The 21,995-nt window shown below is 39.6% G+C and overlaps 2 protein-coding genes across 2 annotated transcripts; one reads left to right on the forward strand and one right to left on the reverse strand.

Moving 5' to 3' along the window:
- Positions 1 to 3,946: 3,946 nt before the first annotated feature.
- Positions 3,947 to 5,865, reverse strand: LOC146675326 (uncharacterized). Its single transcript, XM_085402498.1, has 2 exons — positions 5,387 to 5,865; positions 3,947 to 4,501 (listed from the first exon to the last, which is right to left on the reverse strand). Exons 1-2 carry the CDS (start codon positions 5,644 to 5,646, stop codon positions 4,231 to 4,233), a joined length of 531 nt encoding a protein of 176 aa, XP_085258624.1. The 5' UTR covers positions 5,647 to 5,865; the 3' UTR covers positions 3,947 to 4,230.
- Positions 5,866 to 16,776: 10,911 nt separating this feature from the next.
- Positions 16,777 to 21,269, forward strand: LOC146675327 (interferon-induced very large GTPase 1-like). The gene has a single exon (XM_085402499.1). The coding sequence runs from the start codon at positions 16,777 to 16,779 to the stop codon at positions 21,211 to 21,213; it is 4,437 nt and encodes a 1,478-aa protein (XP_085258625.1). The 3' UTR covers positions 21,214 to 21,269.
- The last annotated feature ends 726 nt before the right edge of the window (positions 21,270 to 21,995 follow it).

The following is a 21,995-nucleotide window of genomic DNA, read 5'->3' on the forward strand; positions in this document are numbered from 1 at the left end:
ATACAAAGAGGGGAAATAATTTACTTCTGTGTTGTCTTTAACTGCTGCTTTGCTACTTGCAGTTCCTGGATGGCAACGTTATTGTCAAAAGTCCAATCATCCATTTTCTTCCATTTACCCAGTTCATCGTCACAGGGTCCATGAAGGGGGCTAATGCAGAGTAAAACTCACATACAGTACACTGAGAATCACCAACTGTCCAAGAGTCTACACTAACTTGTACACTCTTGGACTGTGGGGAAAAAAGTTGGTGCATCAGGAGGGGATCCATGCAAGACAAAATCAATGCAGCCAACAACTCGATTAAAATTAAATTAAAATTAAACTGCTATGGTTTAGTATTACACCACTATGCTTTTAAAGATCTGCAAAATGAGAAAAAAACTCTGAGTAAGGACTTACTTACAAAAAAATTCAAGCAGTTCTTCCAGTTAGGGTGCACAAAGCCAGAGTGAAAGTTTCCTGCCACGCCTCCTCCTGTGCTTCATTCATTATGATTCAGGGTTGTTGATTAGTTTCTTCAGCCAGATATGGCGAAAGCAAAGTAACGCAGTATGTTGATCAATTAATAAAGCATTTACTAAAGGGCACTTAGAAGAGAGCTCTAATCTTTCAGTCACATCTGATATTTGAAATCATAAAATGTTTTAGGATTATTCCATGTACAGCTGGGCCAAACATCATATTCAGCTGGCATTGCTTTGATAATGATGATGATAATAAAGACGGCTCTAACGCAAAAACATCTTGTTTGTTTAAATTACTGATATTCAGGTTTTCCATTTCTCATCTGTTCATTTCTCTGGTGGGAGGGACACAAAGAGTGAAGTAAGGAAATGAGCATGAAGGAATTAAGGATGTACAAATTGAAAAATAAGAAGAGGGGAATTTACTTTTGCATTGTTTAACTTTTGCCTTGTTATCTGCAGTGCCTCGATGCTAAAGTTATTCTGTGTTTGGTCCAAGCCTAAAATGTTCAATTCATTCATTTTCTTCCTGTTATCCAATTCATAGTCACAAGAGTCGATCACGTGGCCAATGCAGAGAGACAGATGGTGATTTATTCCCACATACACCCTATTTAGAATCACCAGTTAATCTACATTGCATGTCCTTGGACTGTGGGGAAAAGCTGGCATATCAGGAGGGGATCCATGCAAAACCAAATCAACCTGGCCAGCTACTGGATTAAAATTCCGAACCTGTGATATGATGGTGCCACACCACTATGCTGCCAAAAATGATATCCTTTAATTTAAAAAAGACAAGCAATGTTAGTAAACAGATGAGTCATTGTTGTGAACTACAGGCAGACAAACTGGTAAAGTGAGTTTTTCTACCTCTAGGAAAGAAGGAAAGGGATGGAGGATATGCAAACTGAAAAATAAGAAGAGGAGCAAGAATCTTAATCTGCATTTCATAAATTGTTACCTTTCTATCTGCATTTCCTGGATGGCAAAGTTAGTCCATCTTTGGCTCAAACTCAAAAGCCCCAGCTACCTGTTGGCTGGGGCTTCCCTGTAGGCCAGCCTTTCTATTTATCCTTAAAAAAAACAACTATTTGAAGACTAGAAACACACGTACAAAGACGTTGAGAAGTTGGGGGTAAAGTTGACCTCAACCTACTATAGGACATCTCACCGAGGTTCATCCTGCTGGTGACTGCATTTCCCAAACACCTACATTGATGGTTTCGAATACGTTACCGTTTACTCTGATCACTCTTTACTTTACACAATATTACTCTGGTGTCTCTGTTTACATTACTTTGGTCATTTTGTTTAATCTACTTTCATTGCTCTGTTAATACATTGCTGTGCTAATATGGCACAAACACTGCACAATGTACATTTTTGTTTTTTAATTTAAAGTTTCTGTTTTTATTTTTTAATTTAAATTTAGTTATTGTTCATAATGTTTTGCACAGTCAAGGAGCAGTTCAGGACAGATTTCACTGTGTGTTGTACTTGTATGACTATGCATGTGACAAATAAAGAATCTTGGAATCTTGAGTATCACACACCCATTTGTCACACCCATCATACTTTACCCACTTATTAAATTTACAGTCATGTAGGGCAGGAGCCTGTTCGATCATAGTGGAAAAGACAGAGTACATCCATGCTTGGCACAAAGTCAAGCCCATTTCAATGAGTGCTCAGTCTGTTCCCCTGCAGGTCATTTTGAGGACCTGGGAAATTGTCAACCAACGGCAGCTCAGGGTTAGTTGACCTCTTACCCCAACTACATGACACTACTGAGCAATTATGCTCCAAGTGTAGCCTTTCCTTACGGTGTGTTCACACCGAACGCGATGGACGCGAATAGAGCGTCAGGTTTACATGTAAAGTCAATGGAAAGGCGCGATGACGCGCGATTGCGGGTCCCGCGAAAATTCGGAAGCAGATTTGCGTCGCGAAAACGCCAAAACGCGTGAAACGCGCGTCAGTGTAGCGCGTCTGGCGCGTTTGACGCGCGAATAAAACCACGCGCGTGAGTTTTTGTGTTGCACTTTGTGCATACGCGCGTTTCGCGTCTACCGCTCGAGTTGGAAAAATCTGAACTCCAGCGTCAAATCGCGCCGCGACAACCAATCAGGAGCCTGGTGACGTGGCTGTTACCTAGGTCAAAGGGGCAGATCCAGCCAAAGCCTTTCATACTTCAATGGAGGGGAAGGCTAATCAATGCGGTAGCAAACAACTCGGAGCTGTACAACACCAGCTGCTTTCAGTACCGAGACAGGAATAAAAAGGACCGAGCTTGGAGGAAGATATGTGAAGAGATCGGGCAACCTGGTAAGTTCATTCATTTCTCTTTTGAAAGTTTTCACTGACCCGGGGAAGCCGCACAAAAGCTAGCAAGCCACCGCTATTTTCCCACTGACGTACAAATACCGTTCTGCTTTTATGCATGTTATCATTTAGGAATATATTTTATTGTTTATTAATAAACAGCACACAGTGGTCCCGCTGTTCATCCGTCACTGCTTTGCTTTTTCGCTGATTTTTTATTGCACAGTACAGCATTGCATTCTGCAGCCTGATTGACAAATCTCCTGCGCTTGCCAAATTTATCACGTTTGGTTTTGATAACCATCGCGTCCAATAGAAAAAACAGCACAAAAACACCCATAACTATGAGCCTCATTCGGAAATACACACCTGCACCGCGAGGGAAAAAGGCGCACGAAAGTGGTGGGCAGATGAAGACAAACCGCGGCATAATAATACTTTTACGTTTTGCAATCTACAAAGGTTTGCACTTTGAGAATCAATTGTGAGAACTGTGACCAGGGGCTAGTTATTCTGAGAACCCCTGCAATAAATGAGGGACCACTGTCTACTCTACGATTATATCCAACCTGTTAACATTTAATACTGTATTGATAGAACCAACTGATTCTGCAGCAGAGCATCCCCAGTCCCTGAGCTCCTGCTGCTGCACCCACAGATATGTACAGCAAGCACTGATACCTTTTTAGTCGGTGGGATTCCCTTGTGATCACCTTTACTAAATATCTACAACCAATCTGATTATATCCTGTTATTGTTTTTTTTTTTTTCAATGTTGAAATTAAAATCTGGTAGCAGCCTTCTCATTTCTTTGTGTTTTGTGCTGTTTTACAGGCCCACAGAGGAGGACGGCTCCGAGGCAGATGAGGGACGGGTCCCAGGACGGTCCATCGGCGGTGGAGCTGGCCATCCTGGAGTCCCTGAAGAGGCCACACCAGTCTCCAATGGAGCATTTCCTCCTCAGCCTTGTTCCTGCTCTGGAGAGCAGCTGGTCCTTTTTATTCCTGTCTCTCTGTAAATTCTTATATTTTATATATTTATGTTTAATGTTTTTCTGTTTGAGACTTATAATATTATTTTAAATAAATGTTTATAATGACTAATGTCTCAGTTCTACTACACAGCAAATATTGGCACACGACTTGACACATGTAGACTTTATTTCATATTATACTAATGACAAAATATACTGATACAGTGGGATGCAGAAGTTTGGGCAACCTTGTTAATAGACATTATTTTCCTGTATAAATCGTTGGTTGTTACAATAAAAAATGTCAGTTAAATATCATACAGGAGACACACACAGTGATATTTGAGAAGTGAAAAGAAGTTTACTGGATTTACAGAAAGTGTTCAATAATTGTTTAAACAAAATCAAGCAGGTGCATCAATTTGGGCACCACAAAAAAGAAATGAAATGAATATTTAGTGTATATCAATGTGTGTGTCTCCTATATGATATATGGGGTGCCTTTGTCTGGATGTGCTTCCCATCCAGAGCTGCACAGCACAGAGGAAAGTTCCAGCGCTCCTGGAATCCCTCTGTGATGGAGCGCCAGTCTCCAGGTGAAGGCACAGCCATGAAGTCGTCCACTAGACAGTCCCAGATGGACGTCGCTGCCTGGGGGGTGATCTGGCTCACCGTGGACACACCGACTCTGAAACTGAACGCGATGGTCCTGAAGGAGTCCCCGGTGACAAGGAACCTGGACAAAATTGTTCAAAATCAGTATGTGTGCTGCAGTTACAAAATACATTATTCAAATTCCAAAATACTTTTGTGATGTCAGATTTAAATCACAAAACATGAATCTTACATAAAACCTTTTGTAATTATAAGGATAATTACAAAATGTATATTAGATAATATCTAAAACAGTTGTGTTTTGTTTTAACTTTAACATATCATAATTTGATTGGTAGCAACTTTCACAACTACAGTGAGCCAATCACTCATAATTCCTAAACATGTCAATCAGGTAGGAATGAAGTAAAACATTAATAGAAATAAAGAGTTGTGTGTTGACATGTAGCCCTTTCCTTGCTTAAATCATTAATATTTTTGAAAAATTAATCTGTGATAAGACAGCTTATCAAGATAGAACCATGTAACTAGAGATGAACCAAACTGTTCACAGTTTTATCTAACTCTGTTTTAATAAAGGCTGTGACCCCTGCTATAGAGTCTGACAGCTGCAGGGATTATATACAAACATTCAACTATCCCAGAATTAAACCAGGTCTAAATAAAAAGGAGTGAGTATCACTACAAAGGTTAACTCAGTGGTCCTAATGTTACAGTTTGATATCAGCAAACACCGAGCGCATACATTGATGTGACACCACAGCCATGCTATCATTCAAACACTGATAACAGCATAAATCGAATTAAATCGGGACTTGATGAGACCTTCTGAGTATCACTAGAAATATTATAAAGAGTCGTCTCTGTACCACAGTTTGCTTTCAGTAAACACCGACAGCATTCACTGTTAGCATAGCACATCCATGTTAGCAGTGTATAACTGGATGGATTAGCATATTAGCACAGATATCAATAAAGGACTACCGTATTAAATAGTTTTACTAACCTCAGGCAGACGGACAGGCGCTCTGCAGGTGGGATTGAGCGTCTGTAGTTGGTGTCTAGGCGGGCAATGCTGGGACCGACGAGGGAAAGCAGGTCCTCAAACTGGCCGACGGTGATAGCGCTGGAATCGGCCGTCATCCAGGCGCAGCTCCTGGAGCAAGTGGTGAAACTCACCAAACTGCTCATGCCTCTGGAGGACCTGATGGACCCAGGTATGGCGAGAACGTCTTTTACGCTGCTGCTCTGCTCTCCACAGTACATAGAGAAGGGAGACTCTCTCTTCAAGCGCTAGCTCGATAGCTGCCATCTTGCAAAACCAGGTCTGGCACAACTCCCTCCCACATTCCTCCCACATTTCCGGTTCACGCGCGTCAAAATATCATATTTTGACGCGCGATGGATTTTTCTTGGACACGCGTTGAGACGCGAATGTACACGCGTCAAATTAGGGGCGTTTGGGGCGTTTTATTCGCGTCCATCGCGTTCGGTGTGAACACACCGTTAGGCCGGGCAACCTAGTCGGTTTGAGAACCCTGACTGATTTTTCTCAAAGCAGGCCCTTTTTGCTTTGAGTGTGCTTTCTGTTTGAGTTTCAGTCTCAAACAGTTAGCAACAAGGTGTCCAGGTTTGTGGCAGCAGAAACAAAGCTTCGTTTTGGGTCTCGAAACCACAACTTTTTCAGCCTCGTTAGCTGGCTCCCTCCTAGCTCTCCAAGACGTATTATAGTGAGAAGGGATGTCACATTCTACAGCATTTGTTTTATGAGTTAGGGTAAACTCATCTGCCAGTATGGCAGCCTGCTGTAATGTGGAAACCCTTTGTTCGCTTAAATAAAGAGCAATACACTCAGGAACAGAGTTTTTAAAATACTCCACAAGCAAGAGCTCACGTAACGACCCCAAACTGTTAACCTGGCTTGCAGAGCACCACCTACCAAAAAGCTTTGCCTTCTCCCGAGCAAAGTCAAGGTAGGACTGACCCTGTGCCGGCTCCAAACCTCGAAAGTTCTGCCTATAGGCCTCAGGCACAAGTTCATAGGCTTGAAGGACAGCACTTTTAATATTTTCATAAACTAGGCTGTCCTGCCTAGACAGACCAGAGCAAGCTTCCTGAGCCTTACCTGTGAATATACACAGCAACATCACCCCCCACACGTCTTCAGGCCACTAATGCAGATGCTATGCTTTCAAACACACTGAAGAAGCTCTCAACACTGGATTCACAGAAAACGAGAACCAGGTGGATGTTATTGCCCACAAACGAGCTTCTAGACACCTGTGCACTGATTGCTGCATCAGCCATTTTGGGGGCCGGAGAAGGGTTAGAAAACACCCTAATTTAGACACAACCACACCTCTCTGCCAACTCACTCAGAAACTACACAACTTAGTTTAACTGACCAACTTACCTCTTACAGCATACACAATAAACAACCACAACTTACCCAGTTCCTAAGCACAACAAACTTTACCTACCCATCTTCTGGAGCATGCTGGGTTCGAGGCGACTTGAAAGGCGAAACTTCAGCGACCGGAGTCCTGAATTGCTTACCCCCAACAGGGAACTAATCCCCACCCAGGATTACTCCGAAAATAAAAAAGGCAAAATAACAAAAGAGTGCCCGAAGGAAGAACTTAATAAGCTCAGCTGGACACTCACCTAACTTAACTGGGAAGTTGAATCTCTAAAGGTGAAAACAGCAAGATAATCCAAAACCAATTCCAACTCAAAACTCCCTTTTCAACAATACCGGACGAGCCCCCACTTGTTACGTTCCCCTAAAAGGGTCCATGCGGTGAGGGGGGGGGGGTAACAAAAAGTGTCCAGGTCAGAAAAAGGAGTCAAGGAGGCAAAAGGGTTAAATTAAAGAGTTTTATTAAAGTAGCTCAACTAAAAGAGACGGACAAGCCGCTATCACCATTTAAGAAAAACAAACAAAACTCAGGTGTTGGTCAATAAAGTAAAACGTAAGCCAAAAAGAAAGAGCAGCTCACTAGCTGAAAACACGGACACGCAGCTCACTAGCTGAAAACCACCAAAAGCACAACACTCAGCTCACAAGCTGTAACCACACTAATGGCACTCTGGCCCAGAGCTCACCTTTCCCTGGGCTTAAATACTTTTAATTACTGATGTGAGTCAGCTGTGTAACAGGGAAAGGTGGCACCTCAGGCAGAAGAGGTGGTAGGACACGCCCACACAGGCACCTTCAGGAGGAGGCCCTGCTAGGGCCGTAACACATTACACAGGCTGGATCACAACCTGGGCCCTGTTTCAGGAAGCCGGTTTAGTGGAAAAACTGAGTAAGTATACCCTGAGTTAACGAAAACTCTGGGTTTTCGGTTTCACAAAGCGAGTTCAGCTGAAGCCTGAGTGAGTCACTATGACGACACACTCCGTGAAGCTAACCTGCCCCCTAGCAGGTTTACTACAACTAACCCTGACTGTCTCCGCCCCTTTGTCGGAAACCTGACAGTAGGAAGTGTCGGACATGGCGTGCCCCGTCCTTGAAGAGCCAGTAGATCGTGAAGCCCAAATTCTCCGCAGAGCTCTCCGCCGGGAGAGAGTGATCAGAGCGCGTTTGGACATTTTATCATTTCCTGATGATTGTCTGTGCGAACGTTACCGTTTCTCAGCACAATCTATAAGTTATTTGAATAACATCCTCAGGCCTAATATTGCTCATGTGACACATCGCGGACATGCTCTCAGTTCTGTACATATTATTTGTATTGTACTTCGTTTTTTTGCAAACGGGAGCTTTCTGTATAATATTGGTGACGCTGAGCACGTTTCCAAGGCTACCGTTTGTCGGGCAGTCAGGAATGTTACAGTTGCACTGAAACGTCTCCTGCACTCGTTTGTGGTGTTCCCCGGTCATAGACCCACAAGATTTATCAAAGAGGGATGCCACAAAATTGCAGGTATCAGGATGACCAAAACTTAATTTATGATGTGGTGATACTTGAACTACTACTTAAATTTTACATTTATTCTCACGGTTCCCAGGCGTGATTGGCTGTATAGATGGCACTCACATTCCAATCATTGCTCCTTCAGTAAATGAAGGAGACTATGTGAACAGGAAGTCTTTCCACAGCATCAATGTACAGGTACATAGTTCCCTGTAGCATTTCAAACTAACAAATTATTTCATCATAGTAATGGATGCTAATTTGTGTTCTCTGCACTGTGAAGATCATATATGATGCTGCCAACATTATCACAAATGTGGAAGCCAAGCGGCCAGGCTCTGTCCATGACTCACAAATATTCCGTGAATGTACACTGAGCACAAAATTTGGACATGGTGAGTTGAGAATACTTTAAAATATATAAAGACCAATTGCTTCAGGGACATTTGAACTGAAGTGTATCCTTCTGTCTTAGGAGAGTTCACTGGCTACTTGCTTGGTGATAGGGGGTATCCATGTTTACCCTATTTGCTTACCCCTTACCCTGACCCTGAACCGGGCCCACAGCAGCGATATAATCTGGCTCATTGCAGGACAAGAGCCAGAATTGAAATGACTATCGGAATGCTTAAGGCCCGGTTCCAGTGCCTGCAAAGACTCAGGGTCACCCCAGAAAGGGCATGTGACATTATTGTGGCATGTGTGATTCTTCACAACATTGCCACAATTAGAGGAGAACACTGTCCTTCTGAACCAAACATCAGCAGTGATCCAAACCATGAACATCCTGACCCTCCCACGGACATACAAGATGGAAGTGCAGTCAGAGACACCATATGTCACAATCATTTCTTTTGACCCATCACCTCAACATGTTGAAAGAAGAATAAACAGATTTTTTGTTCAACTGGCTTTATTGGTCGCCTGTATTTCCTGTACACAAAGTATTAAAAGATGTAAACCTCATAAAGTGTCTCTGTTGCTTCCTCCTCTGTAACAGCTGTCAATGTTTCTTCATTATTTTCCTGTAGTAAAGAAATAAACAACATTGCTGTTCTACTGTACACTCATATAATCTGTGGAGTATTACTCACAACTGCATGTTGGTCTGGCTCAACAGGAGGCTGCACCAGATGCAGTACACCACCACCATCAACTGATAGAATATGAGGTTTATACAGGTCACTTATAACTTACAAGGGACCAAATGGCAATTAACAAACATACCAATCACCTTACACTTCATTGTCATTATGCTCTCAAAGACAACCAAGACTGAGGGAAGGCAAAATCAGTAGGAAAATAACTTCACTACAAAATAATCCATTATGGTAAAGAGTTTATCAGATGAATGAGTAGCACTGCAAAGGTGACTGTGAAGAAAGGATGTATGCACATCATGTATTATTTTGGATTTACCCCCTATGTAGGCACTTGTGTCTTGCGGGGTTATTGACTCAGAGGATGTCCCCGCAGAGATGCCTTCGGCCACAGGGCGCCCACTGTTTTGGCTGAGGGCCAACTGTTCAGCCTCTGTGAGTGGTGGTGGTGGAGGACCCCCACCTGTTTTTCGGGCCTCCGCTTTTTTTCTGTTGGCTATAACGGGCCACATTTGAGCATACAGAGTAAGCAAATATGTACTTGTAATGTGCTCAGATAATTTCAATAAGTGCTTACAGAAAGGAAATTAATGTAGCCTCTAACTGCAATTGATTTACATGGGACAAACAGACCAAGCACTATGGCTCATAATACAATTACACCTTACCTGTTTGGACTATATTTTTATATTTCATTTTTACTTGCTGCCAGGAACGTTTGGGGCCTGTTGGGTTGCACCTGCGCTCACATCACATCACAAAATAAAATGTATAAAATAACAAATAAAATAACATATGATAAAATAACGTGTTAAATGGGTGGAAATCCCTAGATCAATGTTTATATTAACACTCACGCATTGACTCTGTCGGCTATGTTTTGCCATGCATGCTCCCTGTCTTTCGCAGCTGTGGCTGTGTTACTTTTTTCCGCGGAATTTGCGTGTTATCGGCATATGCTGCCATCAGAATTTCGGCCTCAAGCGCTGTAAAATACATTGACCGCGCCTTCTTTCCCTCCGTCTCCATGGTGACTCGCTTAATCTGTGCTCCGCTTATCAGGGCTTTATGTATCCTCGTCCGCGCGCTTCACTTGGGGTTAAAGCAACTCCGCGTTGACTGAACTAATTGTTATCAGCCTTTCTGAAACCGAATATTCCGAGTTGGACAGTTCGGGGTTACTCAACCCTGCATATCGTTTTTCACTCTGAGTTTTCTAAACCGGCTTCCTGAAACAGGGCCCTGATTATCTGAGTTTACCCATGACACACTTTCCTGATCAACATGTTCTCGGGCTGTCCTGATGAATTGAACAGAAACACTTTGAGGCCAACCAAAACTCGTGAGGAAATCTTGGTTCTGAGCAGGGTGAAGGAACTGCCTCTGATTTTGGTGGATGGTAGAGCTAGCTAGCACATCTGCTCTATAGCCCACCGTGCACCACTGCCTTGGCACAGAGACAGAGAAAAAGTGCCGGGGCATATTTTTCATCCACAACTGGAATAATTAGCTCCATGCGCTTGAAACATCCTTCAAGCGCATGGAGCTAATTATTCATTTTTGTGCACTGCAGTACACATTTAGTTTTTTCTTGTACCTCTCATACTCTACTTGCCACTCTTCTAAGTCCTGATGTTTCTTAGAGAGGACAACAGTACCTTTAAAATGATATCACATGTGTGGGGGTGTGGCCTTGCCAATTGTCTTTTTCCCACCTTTTCAAAATGGCTGGCATGCCCACAAGCACATTTTATGGAAGAAAGAAAGGTAAGCATGATATTTACATTTAAAATGTTTTTTGAAATCGGATTTTGATAAATTTTCAAAAATAAACATCTAGTAAGTAATTTGAGGTGTTTTTAAGAATTAAGCTTATTTAATTTCACAGAGGAAATGACTAATTTATTAATGTGTACTCTAGTGCACGTCGGGACTTTGTACTTATATTTATTTCACTTTTTCCTAGTAGACAACTCTTTGACAAAGGCAGAGAGAATTCTTAACAGAATCATTGAGGGAGATTCAAACATAGATTCTTCAGAAGATGAGAGTCATGCGAGCCAGATAGGAGAGGGTGAGAACCCAGGAGGAGCCACACGAAGATTATCGAGATGCAGTGGCAGATGTAATAGAGAAAAACACGGGGCCACCTGAAATCTGTCGTCCTATCTGGTCCAAAACCAACATGTAGGAGAATCTGGAATTTTTGATTTTGAGTTAAAAATAAAAAATGGGTAAAATGCAGAAATGTTTTCCAGTAAAGTAAAAAAACAAGAGTCGCAATTATAGCTGAATCCATGACACCTGATTGTTTCTACAAGATCACGTCGTTGCTGAAAGTTGTCAATGATCTCAATCTGTGAAAAGAACTCACAGTATCTGGAGTTCAAGCTCCTCTTGGCTGAGAAACCTGGGACAAAAATGTGAGCGAGACCTGAATAATACCAGTAATGAAGAGTTCTCTCCAAAAATCAAGAAAAGGAGGCCCCAACCAGATGAGAGTGTAACAAAATATGGTTCACTCCACTTGCCTGAAATGGTTAACAGTGCAAGGCATTTCAGTTGTAGAATGGTTGGGTGCAACAGTAAAACATATGTGAGCTGTGGGAAGTGCCAAATGTTCCTTTGTGTCTCCAAATAAAAAAATCACATTAGTTCCTCAGATATCATAAATTAATTGACTTTTGTGAAATAGAAAGCCCAGTGCAATCACTTGTTCCTGAACCAGTGGCTTACAGCTAGTGAAGTGTCAGTGACTTCTAAGTTGACCCATGATCTACATTTTTATGATATTGTTATATAAATAAGTTTTAATATCCTGCTTACAAAAATTTCAGTGGAGCATTTAATTTTCTTAAATAGCTCTTGAATTTTGTTAGTTTCACATTCTTGATCAATGAACTCCCCTTGTGCACTGAAGTGCACGTTGTAAAATTTAAATAAAATTAATTAAAAACAATTTTGTTTTTGTAATGTGTTACCATCCCAACACTTGATTTATCTGGAAAAAGATCAAAATTAAAATACTTTTTTTCCCCTGGGTCTCAGGAGGATATGAAAGGCTGAATTGTAATTAGTTAGGCTACCCTTTGAGTGAGACAGAAACTATGAATGGATAACTACTCTTCACCTCTCCTTCATCCATTCATCCATACCTTCCTCACAGCTGTGACAGAATCCCCCCAGCCAGTTCATGGTTTTGAATTGAGGTGGTAGTGCTAATCACTGCACTTCCAAAAATGGTGTCCTTTAGTTCGCAATAACAGTTGGTGTGCTTACTAATACTGATTGTCTTTTTATTAGAGGTAGACAAACTGGTCAAGTGAGTTTGTCTCCCTCAAGGAAATGAAGTCAAAGGAATCAAGGATGTATAAACTGAAAAATAAGAAAAGGGAAAACAATTTTTTTTCAGTGTTGTTTTAACTGTTTCCTTATTATCCACATTTCCTGGATGACAAAGTTAGTCTCTGCCACAAACTCACAAGCCCCAGCTAATTGTTTGCTGGAATGCAGACAAACTTTTTCAGCTCTTTCACATCTGTGAGTCCTACCCTACTAAGCATGTTATGTTTTTATTTTTGTCAGTATCTGAACTAATTATTTCATGTGAGAGACCAACATATCAGAACCTCCGACTGTGAAGTTGGTGAAAACCAGCTGACTTAAACATTTAGTGATGCTTTGTTCTCCTGAGGTTATTCCTGCGATCAGTTATGTACATCTGGTTTTAACTTTTAATTACAGCGTTTAATTTAATACAAAACTAATCTTATCTCTCTGAAATGATTTCGATGGGTGACTGAGTACTTTTGTCAAATGTGGTCTATTTGGGCAATCATTTTGAAGCACTTTTAAAACTAACTACAATTTCAATGAAAATAAAATTGCATATACAAAACCATCAGTCAAATATGAGGAAAAGATTTGCTGATCTCATTCCAATATAAGCTTTTTTTTCATACCATTTCTTTTTCTTAAAATGCCTCAATCATTAACTGAAGCTTGACTGGTTGATTGTGACTGTGAAAGTGAAAAAAAATTGCTGCCTCACCTAAGTGAAAGTGAAAGTATTCGCCTAACAATATAAAAGGAGAGCTCAGAATCACCATCAGTACACTGCTATAGGGACAGTAGCAGTAGACTGTTACAGGGATAGAAACAGAACAGCAGTTTTACTGTGAATATTGTAGAAAAGAGGAAAGAAGAAAGAAAAAGAACAAACAAACACTGGATCAGAGAACAGCATTTTGCCGTGATCAGATATCTACTATAAAGGTAGGTTGTTTTATAGTCTTTTTTCATCAGTGATGCTTTCATTATGCATACGATTAGGAAGACAAAAACACAAAACAAAAAAACTAGCTAGTGAACCATTAAAACTGATTTTCCAGTCCATTGTGAAGCCACCTTTGGCACACTGACCACTAGCAGACAACCTAGGGAATTTATGCTTCCGTTACCTACACATAATCTGAAATGCACCTCTTGGTGATGTGCCAGCAAGTACTGTTGCACAAGTATAAATGCTATAAATGCAAAAATGCTAAGAAGTGGATTGTTTGTTAATGCTTTCAGCCCATTCCAACTTTATACATGTCTCTCAATGTACTACAGGTGCCATGTTCCTATAATTACCCATTAGTTAAACTTACGTCTTATGAGCTTTAGTATTCTCTTTCCAAAGTCATAATAATTATTTTTACAGTATGTAAATTAGTGCTGCAGTGCAGTAATTTGTGTAAATTATTGTAAAACAAATACTTATTAATTATTAATAATTGAATTACTTTAATTTACATACTGTTAATTAATTAAAGTTCAACTCAATCTATCTTGTTTATTATGATCCAGGAATATAATACATATGATTGAAATGGGCTGGGTTTTCACCAGGGCTGGACTGGGACAAAAAATTGGCTCCGGCATTTCTGGTCCACAAGCCCCACCATATGCATACACATACTATGTATATATTTAATTTTGTTTATTAATAGATATTGAAACAGCTTTTAATCAGATTAGTACAGTCGTACACTCCACTGCAGTATGTACCAATGTCTCAATTAACAGCTACACTTTAGGTATTAACCCTGTAAGACCCAACCCATCAAAACATAGCCAGAAAATTCAGATTTTATGGAACTGAGATGTTTATATATATATATCGCATTTGATACATTGGACGTCTTTGGCAACTTTTTCTTAACAACAATGTTAATTTTAGACAAAAAAAAAAGAGTTATGTCCATAACAATTTGAAATTATAGCAAGTATTGATCATGTTAATGAGCTAGAGGTCTAAGAAGCTCATGTATCACATATGATACAAAGTGCATTATAGGGTTAATATGGCTCGTCATGAAAGCAGCCTTTTGTTTTTCCTGAATCCTTGAATCTCTCCCTTCTTAATTATGTGCTTCCATCTATTCCGGAAAATCATGATCAGTGTTTTCAGATCCAGTTTTCATATTTTCTCTTCTTGCCTTGTTTTTGAAATATATATATTTATATATGTTTTATATATCCAAATTAGACCACTACTCATTTTTTCACCCCTGCAAACTAGAAAACCAACTCCACGGAGAGTCGGGGAGTTGGTTGTCTAGTTTGACATTTGAGTTTCATTTTGACAGCTAAACTTCCATTTAGGAAATAATCTTTGAAGAATAATCACTTTACTTTCATTATAGTAATCAGAGAGACACTGCTGGAATAACCTAAAGCAACAGTGGGGTGTTAGGGACTGCACCCACAATGAAGGTAAGCAGCTACTTTGTACTTGAATAAAAAATTAGGAGATTATTATGTATTTGTTTTTTAATATAGAATTAATCATTTATCAAAAGAAAATCAGTGCCGAAGACTTGTTTGTTGAGCTTTACTGCGAGGAAGTAGAGACTCCTCCAACTCCATGCAGTATCTGCAAAGATCCCCGCCAACAGACTGATGCAGGAGGTAAAATACATTTTTATGCAATTTCATGTTTCAGCAAAAAGCTGCATGATGAAATCTCTATAAGTCGTTTAAGTAAAAACATTATCAATCACTATTACTATTATTTTTCCCACAGCTCCTTGTTGTCATGTGAAAAAAACACTGTTTAATATCGACAGTGAGTTAGTGTCTCAGCATTTGGAGACTCCTGCTGGTGAAGCTAAGACCTACATTGTGACCAGCTGCAGCAGACATACACACACAAGTAAGTAAATTTAAGTCATAGCTATTTAAAATACAAAAAACAAACAAAAATGTGTTACACAGGGAACGGGTGCATGGACTTGCTAAGTCTCAGTGTAAACATGGAAATGTCTTTATAAAGTAATTTCATTATACTTTTTGTTTATTTGAAAAGTTGTGTGATAATACTGCACATTCAAAATAGGTGAAAAACAAACTTGTAGGTTGGAAGTAATATTTTAAAGTTCCACTGTAAGGTTATCCCAAATATAACAGTTATCAGTGTGAATTTAGCTAAATTTAATGCTGTTTCGTATAATTTGTCAAATCTAAATTTTAGAAATTTACATTCATGGTACAGATACTGAGAAAATTACTATTACCTATCCATCCATCTACCCATTTTCCTCGGCTAGTTGTTTAGTTTAATCTGTACAGTGGATAGCGTTTTTGAAGAATCTTAAAAATAGAGTTAGCCAATTTTGAACAGGATCTCTTTCCAGACGAGTTTACTATCTGAACAGCATAGTGGAATCTAACTTTAGTATTTGTAGATCAGCGAAATAGTATGACTAGAAAAGAAAGACACTCTAGATTAGCAATATTTAAAGAAGACGATACCCCTAAAATGAACCTATCAACACATCACTAAAACTAAGAAACTAAACTTAAAGAAATGCTTTTATAGCTTTTATTTGTTTTGTTTTTTAAAGCTTTTATAATACAAAACAAATCACAGTGATGAATACTTTGCATAAACAAGTAACTAAACATTGTTTAAACTAAGTATAAAAGACTACTTTGATGATTTTAATTTCTAGGAAAACAAACAATTTAAAAAACCCTCCCAATGTGTAGTAAACACTTGAACAATGATACGATATACCTTGCAGTATACCTATGTATATATATGAAAGCTATAAGACTACCACAGGAAGTGGTCGTTTTATGCGAACGATGTTATTAGATTTGTATGTGTAAGAAACATACCGGTAGTCATTAAGATGGTTACAGAAATAACAAAATTTTTTATATCAACAGGGAGGCACCTGGTGAGCATACTGGAGGACTTGAACTTGAAGCGGTACTACAGGGAGAAACAATCACGTAGCAAATTACTTGAGATTGATGAGCAGATGATTAATGATGAACCTGCCAAGTATAAATCAGACCTCCCATGGTATTTTCTAAAGGAACTGATGATGGTTAATGTCACAGCTAGAAATAGGATAAAACATAATGATCAATCATTGATCACAGACATGCCAAACCCACTCGACATAATCACTGCTCTCTTTCTGTGTTCTGATGGTTTTGTACAGCAGGAAATGGCACTAAAAATGTCCATGTGTCAGTTCTCTGTTCCTCTGCTGCTTCCCAATTGTGACACCAATCAGTGCACACTCATGCTGTGGGCCATGAGAGACATTGTTAAAAAGTACAGACCTCAGTCTCTGTCAGAGTCCAAGGGCTTCATTGAAGACAGAATCGTTCTCTCTGAACTTCCAATGATCTCTTTTGTCAGACTGGGTGAGTGCTCCTCGTCCAAGTCAGAGATTCTCAATAAGCTTCTGAGCAATTCTCAGCAGTACCATGACACCTATGTTCACCGCAACATGGAGTGTGGTGACAGTCCAAGAGCAATATCCAACGGACTGACTGAGATTACTTGGTATCTTCCTGGTGGAAACACAAACATTGATATTTTCAGTCAGCCAGTGGCTGTAGCTAACCTTCGTGGGGACATTGAATCTTTTGAAACACAATACTCCTTTCTGTGTCAGACATCTGCAGCAGTTTTTGTGTTCTTCGGCGATTTGGATGAGTCTGAGTGCAGTCTACTCACTAACATAAACCAAAAGACACAGATCTTCTTGGTTGGTAATGGTGAAAGTAATAACGAGGTTTTAAGAACAGTAGCAAACAAATTGGGCTTGAGTAACAACAACATCATAACTAAGAAGAAACAGAAAAATGATGCAGATTTTGTACAAACTTTGAGAAAAAAAGTCAGAGATGTGGTGAAGAACTCAAAGATTAAGATGACAATAGAGCAGATGGCAGACATTGCCTATAAACTGGGAATCCTGGTTGATGAAGACTCTCCAGAGTGTCAGACTGCAAAGACAAATGCAGAAGCCATCACTGCTGAAATTCATGACATCCATAAATACAAAGAAGATCAGCTTCCACGGCAAGGTGAAATATGGAAAAAACTGACCTGCTTAGAGAAGGAAGAATTTCGACTTCAACATATCGGGTCTAGAAATATTGAAGATTACAGAAGTGAACTTCTGTTACAGAAAAAAGAACTGCGGAAAAAGCAGAACTCTTATAACATGTCGACAGCTATGACATGTTTCATCAATGCAATATCAAGCCCAGGAACAGAGAGGTTTTATTTCCTGAAATTGATGCAAATGAACCTCGATAACCTGTCTCATGTAAAATTGTCTGAACTTCGGGAAAAATATAAAGAAAAATTTAAGAACTCTGAGAACAAAGAAGAGATCAAGGAAATTGACAGACAAATTTCCAACAGCTCACTGGGGACTGAACACTTCTTCCGTGAAATGGGTCAGATCTATGAAGCCTCACTGTCCCTTCCACAAACAGATCCAGCACATCAACAATTGCAGCATCTGCCCAAACTGTGTGCACAGTTGTTGCTTGATGGATTTCCCCTTGAGCTTGTAGATGGAGATGCATCCAACATCCCTCTCAGATGGGTGAGTGGTGTTCTCTCTCAGCTCAGTGACTTGATTTCTCCAAACAGAAAGATACATGTAGTCACAGTTCTTGGAGTTCAAAGCACAGGAAAGTCCACTCTCCTTAACACCATGTTTGGAGTGCAGTTTGCGGTCAGCAGTGGTCGATGTACTCGAGGTGCTTTTATGTCGCTCATCAAAATCGATGAAGATATGAAAAAAGTTCTAAACTGTGACTTCATGCTGATCATTGACACTGAGGGCTTAAAGTCACCAGAACTTGCACAACTGGACAACAGCTATGAGCACGACAATGAGCTTGCAACACTTGTTGTGGGGCTGAGTGATGTCACCATTGTCAATGTTGCAATGGAGAATTCGACTGAAATGAAGGACATCCTACAAATAGTTGTGCATGCTTTTCTCAGGATGAAGGAGGTGGGCAAAAAGCCTAAATGTGTGTTTGTTCACCTGAATGTGTCCGATGTTTCAGCCCATGAGAAGAACTTACGAGACAGGAAACTGCTCCTGGAACAGTTAAATGAGATGACCCAGGCAGCAGCTAGAATGGAAAAGAAAGAGGAGAACAAGAGCTTCACTGATGTGATGGAGTACAGTCCAGACACTGGGAACTGGTACATTCCTGGACTCTGGAATGGAAACCCGCCAATGGCACCAGTCAGTGCAGGCTACAGTGAGGCTGTATATGAGCTCAAGAAACACATCATCCAACTGCTGGGAAACTGTCAGTCATCGGCCAAGGATATCTTGGATTTTAAAGAGTGGATGTCAAACCTATGGAATGCAGTAAAGCACGAAAGCTTCATCTTCAGCTTCAGAAACAATCTCGTAGCTGATTTATACATGAGACTCTGCACAGAATTCAACAAATGGGAGTGGGAATTCAAAAAAGAGATGTACACCTGGGTAACAAACGCAGAAACAAGAATTTCCAATTTTGGTACAATTGTAGCAAAATCTCAGTTTTCTGACATCAGAGAATTTCTCAAACGTTTGAAAATTGAAGCCTCCACAGTGCTGTCCACATGGGAGACAAGACTTCTAGAAAATCTGAGACAATATTTTAAGAAAACAGACGGTCATGTTCATCTTGTCGAAGGATATAAAGAGGAATTTTCAAGCAATGTAAAGAGCCTTCGGCGTGAAATGGAAAGGAGTGTTTTTAATCAACTCACAGCAGCAGCAGAAATCACACAGGAAATGATAGAAATTGATCGAATCAAAGAGAATCACATAAAAGAGATTGAAAATGCAGTTTGGCTACTGATTAATGAGTGTTGGAAAAATAATGTTCCGATGGGAGAGACAGAACTTGAAAATAAGTTTCTCAAGATGTGGTGTGAAACACTGAAGAAACTTCCTTGTTCTGAAAAGCAAGCTGAGCAAATCTTTACCAATGCATCATCTTATCTGAGAGAAAGCCTGAAACATAAAGGGGACGTTACACTTGAACTCTTAGAAAAAAGGCTGGAAGATTGTGGTTTGGTACCTTTCAGATATACAGCTGAAAGATACTCAAATAGAGTTGAGGAAGTAGGTATGTTTTTTGACATTCAAGATTACATAATGGCTGCACAAAAACTGGCTGACAGCATCATAGATGTTTGCACTCAGTTTGTGAGTGAAAAAGTGAGAAGGAAAAAAATGTACTGTGACACATACATCAAGGAGATCCTACACATCACTGATGAGAACCTTGAGAAAAACCAAGACGTCAAGGGAGACATTATGTTTGAAGTTTTTCTAAAACAGCACATCTGTGGAATTGCAGCCATAGAGTTTAAGAAAGTGTATGAAGAAAATGATCCCTACAAATGTTTGATTAAGAACAAGGACAGGTTTTGTGATGATTTCAAACATGTGGTTAATAAAGAAGACCAATGTCAAAAGAAAGCAGAAGAATTCACCAACCAGTGCTTGAAGCCTGCTGTTCAAGACTTTATCAATCAGTCCCTGGGTCCTAAAATCATTGATGAAATGCAGACATGTGAGCAGTTCAGCACACGAATGTCCTTCCAGTATTCAGTTTTATTGGATTTACTCTCAAAGAATGATTTAAAAAACTATCTGAGTTATATTTTTTCATATGAGGATTATGTAAAAACATGGATTTACCACCAAATAGTGGAGCGCTACTCAAATGTGTCAACAGCATTTGAATTTGAGGACCGACATCTCCAGTCATGTATCAGAAGCATAAATGATGCCATCAACAAGGCAAAAACAGGAAAGAGTCATGACTTGAAGACATTTGTTGAAGATATTTGTAAAGAACTTGGTGATAAACTGGTAATTTCCAAAGATGCTCTTGGTGCTTTCATGTTTTTGAACAATGCTGACAAGAAACAGTTTGCTGACTGGCTCACAGTGTCTGTGAATGAGATGGAACAAGTTCTGAGAAAAGAGTTTCAGACACTGAACTTTGAAGTGAAACTACAGCAGCTCCATGTGCAGCCTGAGAATGAGCTTTTCAACAAACTGGTTGGTTGTGGCAAACAGTGTCCATTCTGCAAAGTTGTCTGTGATGACGGAGGAGGAAAACATAATGAGCATTTTGCTGCAGTGCATAGGCCACAGGGTCTGGGTAAATACACTTGGCATGTAACAAACAAACTTGTCACTGACATATGCTCTTCCTCTGTGATCAGTGAGCAGTGTTTTAGCTGCATTGATACAAATGGTAGATGGCACCCTTACAAGAATTACAAGGAAATTTACCCAGACTGGAAAATCCCTCCAGATTTGAGCCTTGAGGCATCAGACTACTGGAAATATGTAATGGCAAAGTACAACACGGACCTTGCCAAAGAATATAATGCAAACCCTGCTGATATTCCTGAAAGTTGGAATGACATCACAAAAGAGCAGGCAGAAAAAAGCCTCAAGAAATCATTTAACATCAAGTAACAACTTACATACCTTCTCATTTTTGTTCTTGTGTACAGAAGAACACATCCCAGATATTGTAATTTTTGTTTTTGTGAGATAGAAAGAAAAACTAGTATTTCATAAGACAAACCTTAAAATATTTTAACACCCACATACATATTAAACAATATGATTTAAAGCAAGTTTTTAAAATAAGTTTTTGGTTACTTTTACCTCTGTTTGAAAAATAATCTGCTCACAGGTTTTTTGCACTTTTAAGTAATTAATTCAAGTAATTATATTAAAACTAAAAAATTTTTTAACGCTAATCATTAGCTCATGTACATTCGCACATGCATATGAACATCCCTTTGCTTTGTTTCAGATAGTCACTATGTGTGTTATAGATGACTCAGTCTCCATTCTTTTAATAGGACAGTCAAAATGAAAAAGCTAACAGTGCTGTATCTGGGGGATCTGATGTAAAATATTTACATGTTTGAGGTTTTTGAAGCAAATCTGAGTATATGCTAAATATTTGACTTTGTTATTCTGTATTTAAAATTATCTTTTCCTGCTCTGACATATGTAATCTTATATGTATCTATATGTATTTTTTAAACGTTTTAATGGAACATTCATTCTATATCTGTCATGATCTGCAGAGTTAAACTTCGGTCAGTGTTAAGTTAAAATGACCTCAGTGATGTGGATTTAAAATTGTCTTTCTGTCCATAGAATGTCAATCAACAGATCTTGAAATTATGTTAGTGATGTATTATTGCCTTCATTTTTAATGTGTTGGGAGAATTAAATTAATT

This window comes from Rhamphochromis longiceps, linkage group LG3 (assembly GCF_057381845.1).
Source record: "Rhamphochromis longiceps isolate RC_006_pf linkage group LG3, R_longiceps_female_GT1.1, whole genome shotgun sequence".
NCBI lineage: Eukaryota > Metazoa > Chordata > Actinopteri > Cichliformes > Cichlidae > Rhamphochromis > Rhamphochromis longiceps.

Excerpts from the sequence above, each read along its gene's own strand:
- LOC146675326 (XM_085402498.1), bottom strand. The coding sequence starts at position 5,646 with ATGTACTGTGGAGAGCAGAGCAGCAGCGTAAAAGACGTTCTCGCCATA. Across the intron at positions 4,502-5,386 it reads CGCCTGTCCGTCTGCCTGAG|GTTCCTTGTCACCGGGGACT; the intron begins GTTAGTAAAACT and ends AATTTTGTCCAG.
- LOC146675327 (XM_085402499.1), top strand. The coding sequence starts at position 16,777 with ATGATGGTTAATGTCACAGCTAGAAATAGGATAAAACATAATGATCAA.